At 35.7% G+C, this 6,800-nt stretch overlaps 1 protein-coding gene across 1 annotated transcript; it reads left to right on the forward strand.

The window, feature by feature from the left end:
• Positions 1–4,481: 4,481 nt before the first annotated feature.
• Positions 4,482–6,530, forward strand: LOC128558075 (uncharacterized). The gene has a single exon (XM_053546878.1). It carries the CDS (start codon positions 4,482–4,484, stop codon positions 6,528–6,530), a length of 2,049 nt encoding a protein of 682 aa, XP_053402853.1.
• The last annotated feature ends 270 nt before the right edge of the window (positions 6,531–6,800 follow it).

Here is a 6,800-nt window from a genome sequence, read left to right on the forward strand (position 1 = left end):
ATATCTAGTTCTTAGTCGACAATTTTTGTTTAAATCCAATTAATATTTGTATTCGTCATTTTGTATCATGACACGTATCATATTGATCACTACAGCCCTACTTACAAGAACACATGTAAAATATCTAATTTCTGTTTATGCACATTCCATTTCACTCTCAGATAGTTCTGCATTTTGGCTCTTTGAACATAATTCTGTGATGCATGGGAACACATTGTACTTTAAGTCTATGTGTTATGTTTTAGTCAAGGGTAATTCGAGTTTTCCAAGTTCAAGTCAGAAGAGTAACGAGTCGACGGATTCAAGGGTGTGTTCAAGCAAGTCGGTGGATTCAAGTGATACATATTAAACAGTGATTAAACATAAGATGATTAAGTTTTGAAGCCTTCTGGCAGCTATGTAGTTAAGTCTTCTTTATTTTAACTTCTTAACACTATGAGCCACATTTGTTTGATTTAAAGAGTTGGAAAATAATTCAATATACCTTACCATGAACAAGCTCAATCAAACCGAGCCTGTAACATATTAGTTTTTGTTGAGCGACCTGTGGAGTTTCCACTTTTTCTATCTTATATTAAGTTTTAAGTTAGCAGAAAGTTAAAATGTGCTTCATTTTATTCTGTTACTTGTCATTCATTATAATTGCTTAGCTCACTTAAGCCAATGGCACACGATGAGCTTTTCCGAATAATATATAGTTTATTTGAGTCTCATTTACATACAAATATAAAGGTCATAAAAAGTACAATGCCATTCATAATATTGAATTATGAGAGATTATTAAGTAAAACATTAAAATACTCTATCACACATTCCTGAAATTTCAACATTATATCTAAAATGCTGAAAGGTTAATAACCTGACTATATTACATGTTAGCTATAAATCTAAACAAGAGCTGCCGATGGACAGCAACGCTCGACTATTCGACGGTCTTGTCAACTGAATGAATTGGCATAATTTTGTAAAATTGTAAAACAGGACTCAATTGACAATTGTGTGAAGATTCAATCAATTCCCATTAGCAGGTACTGAGATACAAGCTTACATGCTAAAACTTAACCAAAAACATCTAAGTCAAAAAACGGGCATAAGTCTGTAAAATATGCCAAGTCGAGTTATGGAACCTGTGCACTGCATGTCAGATCATTATAATGATCCAGTGTGTGAAATTTCAATCCACTCCCATCAGTGGGTACTGAGATACCAGCTTACATACACAAACCTAACCAAAAGCAGCTTTAAAAAAAGCAAAATGGTTATGGAGTTATGGAACCTGTGCAGTGTAAGTCAATTTATCACAGTGAATAAGTGTGTCAAGTTTCATTCCATTCCCACAAATGGTTGCTGACATACCAGCTTACATACAAAGACTTGACAAATCGGGATGCCGACGCCTACCGCCTTCGCATGGGCGAGTCCAATAGCCCTATCCATTCTTTGAATAGTCAAGCTAACAATTATTATTAACCTGTTAAAAAAAAAGAAAAAAACGTATTATCTAAAACAGTGATCTGCCCCCGGACAAAATAACTGTCTGTCGTTCAGATGCACACCATTACATTCCTCGGGCTACGCCTTCAGGAAACAATCCTTATGCATCAAAACTCCAAACAGTGATCCGACAACATATTACTAAATGAAATATATTTCTTAAATAAAACTGGGAGATAAAAGAAATTATCAGTGGCTACAGAATACTAAGTAAAATTACCATTAAAAGTTAAGTAAAACACAGAATCCTAAAAAGCCTATGATAAAAAACACCTAAAATACCTACGGGTACAGAATATTTGATCTTAATTGCAGTATATTATAACAGGGGTTTGCAGTGACCTTGACAATATCATCGTTGGAGAAAATAAAAACAAATTTTTCACTATCTGTGAATGTAAAAAATATGGAAAGTTCCACGAATTTGCGTGTCATCCTTGCGCAGGTCGATATGTCCGGCATCCTGCGGATGTCCACACTTCAGTTATTAATCCTCCAGTGTGAAACTTAACCATTGTTTGTCTTACTGATCTCTAGTTCAAGTTAGAATCTGAGTCATGTTGGGTCAAAACTAGGTGACTATGACAAAGACCCAATCCCTCGTATTTACGCGTTTTGACGTCTGTTGCAGCAGACATTTGAACACATTGTGGCAAAAGAAGACACAATGTTAGCAGAATTCAAATGGATCAAAAATGTAGTCACCGTTTCCGTTGGGCTTGAATGATAATATATATCAAGACGGTAATATCTCTGAAAACCCTGATATTGACATCTTTTCTATTTTAAACATTAGAAATCGTAAATCTAGATCTCATGGAATAAGACGCAATGGTAATATTGAGCGCAAATCTAAAGTCAATATGTCTGTTGCAGACCTTGATTTAATTCTTTCAAACTCGGTAAACACTCGATGCTTTCTCCTTTCATATCTTTATCTGTTCAGTTTCTTAAAAAACTAGACGAGGAAGCGGACCAGTATGTTATACAAACATATCCTTTTTACGCTGTATCATATCTTATTCAAAGTTATACACAACATATTCTCCGTCCACATATCGACACTCAATCTGACCATGACAGATATTTCCTTAAAATATGTTTTATAAACAAAGGCATTGACTTCATCGATGTACCTAATATATTTCGGGATGAACGTGTCATCGATTCTGTGCCTAAATATTTCAGAAACTCTGAAGTTCCGATTATCTGTTATAAATATAAAACACCTGTAACAGAAAAAAACAATTACAGTAAAATTGTATCAGACTTAGATGTATATACAAATACTCCCAACTTCCTGTGAATGTAAACACTCAAAATTTTGCTATTCAGATGCAGGCCATGTCATCACTGGTAATTTTGATATTATCAAAGACAAACGTATTCGTAATTTATTTTTTAAAGGGCCTAATATAGAATTCCTTCAAATATTGGTCAAATATGTCGTGGTCAGATTGCAGAATCCATCGAAAGTTTTTGTGTTAAATGGTGCCGACGTGAAAATGCTGATCCAAATAATTTATCGTCATAAAAACGTAATATCTTTAATATTGTCGATTCCCGTATTGAATTCTATAAAACAAATGAGCACCTACTTCCACCTTAACCCAAGTTCACTTTAAGACATCTGAAAAAAGAAATCCAAGAATTCCATTCTAAATATGTTTTAGTTCCAGCAGACGAGGCGGCTAACAATATTATTATCATTTGGCGCCTACATTATATAAATGTTTTACGAAACGAACTAAATAACAGGTGATACAAATATTCTTAGAAGGACACGAGGAAAAAGCAAACATATAGAACTGATGTACCCAGGATTTACAGAGAACCCACAAGGATATACAGAAGAAGAAATAATGAAAGCAAGAGAAAAAATGAAATTATTTGTAAAATAAATTGTAAATAAAATTGATTAAAATTGAAAATACTTAGTTTTTTTTACCCTTATTTTTTTTGGCGGGAAAAATTTTGGCCAGATTAGTGAGAGGACAATCTAACCCGGCGTCAGCGTCGGGAGCCCTTAACGTACGTTAACCCCGTAGGGGTACCCTTCGGGTTTAGGCACCCAATGCTGACGCTAAATATAGATTGTCCTCTCAATAAGTTAACAAAATTTCCCGCCAAATTATAGGAAAAGGCGGGTAAAAGTAATGAAAGTACCATTTGACGTAATAGATGTGATATGTGACGTAACATCTGCCCAAAGCTTGTTTTTTCACGTGAATTACACGTAATTTCCGTTGTTTTGATTCATTCTACGATCTGATTTCACAGAGAGCAGACGTGTTTTCAATTTCTATCAAAAAAGTGGAGATAAATTTAATAAAAATTATTCAAAAGGAGGATAAACAAGGTAGAGCGCCGTCGGGTAATCTCGGATATAGTTTTAACTCGGATAGTTTTAACCAATCGGCGTTTCCGTTAATTTTAATCATACTTGAAACCTGCAGTGCGCATGAGCAGAGAATATAGCTTTCCTTTTCCGGTTTAAAAGTTTTACGAGCGGGAGTTTTTAAAAACAAGGAACGGAAAGGTCCAGTGTTACAGGTACAGTAATATTTTACATCGAATTTAAACCGTCCGCTAAGCGTACTGCATGTATTGATTTTTTCAGTTTGATTCAACTTCTACGATTACAGTGTATCAGAGTTTAAAGTGTGTATTGATTATTTGTAAACAGGTGATTCCACCAGATTCTGGAATGTTTGAAGGTCATTTAAGCACAATAGTGTAGGTATCCGGAGACCCGACACAATGTAATATGTTTCGGGTATTGCCGGATACCTGTTTTTCAAAACTGAAAATGATATTAAATCTTCATCCTGACTGTTGCAAAACAAATAATAATAATAAAAAGTGATTTTTTTTGCACATATTAGATACGTACTATAATTTTGATCTAGTAGATATAGACATGTGTAATTTAAAGTAAGATACGGCTAGATTCTCTAGCTAACATTTATCTTTTTTATTCCGACAGGATGAGTAGGCAATTGAAAGGGAAACAATACGACAAAGTAGCTCTGCAAAATGCAGTGCATGCTGTTAAGTCAAAATCGATGGGCTATTTAAAGGCATCAAAATTGTACGGTGTCCCAAGAACAACTATCTATGATAAGGTTGTTGGTAAATCATCCGTTGAGAGCTTTCAGGGATCTCCAACTCTTTTATCTTCGGAAGAGGAATCCCGGATCGTTAAGTGGTTAACAGACATGTCAAAAATAGGGTATGGACGTAGTAAACAAGAGCTACTGGACGTTGTGCAAAAAATAATCCGGGCAGATGGTAGACCAAATCGTTGTAAAGATGACAGACCAGGTAAAGATTGGTACTACAGTTTTATGAACAGGCATCCTGAAATTTCGTTAAGATCGCCGAGACAGTTAGGTAAAGAAAGGGCAGTCATTAAACCTGAACATGTTGAAAAGTGGTTCACAGATTTCGAGTCTTTCATTAAGGATACTGTCCCTGATCCAGTCATACTTCTAGACCCAACGCGGCTGTACAACGCCGATGAGACAGGGTTCAGTATGTGTCCAAAAACGGGGCATGTTCTGGGTCTAAGAGGTGCAAAATCGGTTTATAATATAACTGCGTCAGATAGATCACAGATAACAGTTATGGCTGGAATGAGCGCCGCTGCTCATTATCTGCGCCCGATGATAGTGTTTGCTGGGCAGAGATTTACCAGAAATATGTTAGAGGGGTTTGATGATGCAGTATTGGGGAGGTCAGAAAACGGATGGATGGATAGTGAATTGTTTGTCATGTGGCTGAAAACCGTTTTCATCCCAGATATAAAAGAAAGGCAGGTGAAAAAGCCAGTAATTCTGTTTGTTGATGGACATAAAACACATATGACTATTGAAGCATCTGATGTATGTAAAGATAATGGGATCATATTATATTGCCTACTGGAACATGCTAGTCATCTAATGCAGCCATGTGATCTAAGACTATTTTCGTCCCTAAAGGAAACATGGAAATCTTCTTTACGTGAATGGCAGATAGATCATGTAGGTCAGTATGTGACAAAGTTTGAATTTGCTGCGATATTCAAAAAGGCATGGGTAAATGCATCAAAGGTTGAGAATGCTGTGAATGGATTCAGAGACGCAGGCCTTTTTCCATTAGATAAAGACAAAGTATTAAAGACTGACAAGTTTCAAACAAGCATTCTGTTCAGACAAAAAGAAAGTAAATCAAATGAAACAGAAGATAATAGAACAACTGAACAGACAGAAACAGCCCAAGATGAGGAAAGCAGACCAGACACTCAGATGAGACAAGTAGAACAAACAGTTGCAAAACAGAATGAAACCCGTCAGATGGTTAATAAAGAGAAACAGACTGAGAATGAAAAGCAAGATGAAGCATCGAAGGAGAAGGAGAATATTGACCCAAAGTCGATAATTACAGTAAACGTAAAAGTCACCACTAATAATAGTTTAAGTCCGCAACCTTCAACATCGGGGGCTGCATCGCCAATGAGCAAGATCCTGAATATTCCGAAGCCTAAAACAACAAAGAAGAGAAGTTTCAAAAGAGAAATATTGCCAAAAGCAATCACAGGGGAAGAATTTCGTAAAATACTGAGTGAAAAAAAGAGAAAGAAGGAGGAAGAGGAGGCTGAAAAGCAAAGGCGCAAAGTGCAAAGGGAACAAAAACGTCTTGAAAGGGAAAAGGAGAAACAAATTAAGGCCGAGCAGCGTCTTCTGAAGAAAAAACAGAAGGAGGAGGAAAAGGAAAAATTGGCCAAAATGAAAAGTATCATTAAAAAAATAAAAAAGGCCGAGGTCGTATATTCTGATGACGAAGGTAGTGATTTCTCCGTGCAGGACGACTCTGATGATAACATGCCGATTGACCCAAACAAGTGTTACAGATGCGATGGTACTGATGATGATTCTGGGTGGATTGGTTGTCAGCGTTGTTTCCGTTTCTTTCATAGAAAATGTACAGATATTGAGTTTGAAATAATGTCAGAGGAGGAGATTCAAGGGTTTCCTTTTGAATGTCTCTACTGTTAAATACTGCAGCCGTGTTATGCAATGAATATCTGAAACTCGTTAAAAGTGTATTGTCATAAATCGGGTTTCTGTTAACATACGAAAATGAAAAAAAAAATGTCATAAATCATGTTTCTATGAAGCAACGAAATGGAAAAATAATATTTTCATTAAAATATGTTTCTGTTAAACTACGAAATGTTGTCATAAGTCTGATTTCTGTTGACTTAGGACAATGAACAAAATATTGTCATAAATTAGGTTTCTGTTAAGCTACGAAATTGAAAGTTT

This window comes from Mercenaria mercenaria, chromosome 6, assembly GCF_021730395.1.
Source record: "Mercenaria mercenaria strain notata chromosome 6, MADL_Memer_1, whole genome shotgun sequence".
Classification (NCBI taxonomy): domain Eukaryota; kingdom Metazoa; phylum Mollusca; class Bivalvia; order Venerida; family Veneridae; genus Mercenaria; species Mercenaria mercenaria.

Bases quoted from the DNA above. Each gene is read 5' to 3' on its own strand.
- LOC128558075 (XM_053546878.1), top strand. From the start codon at position 4,482: ATGAGTAGGCAATTGAAAGGGAAACAATACGACAAAGTAGCTCTGCAA.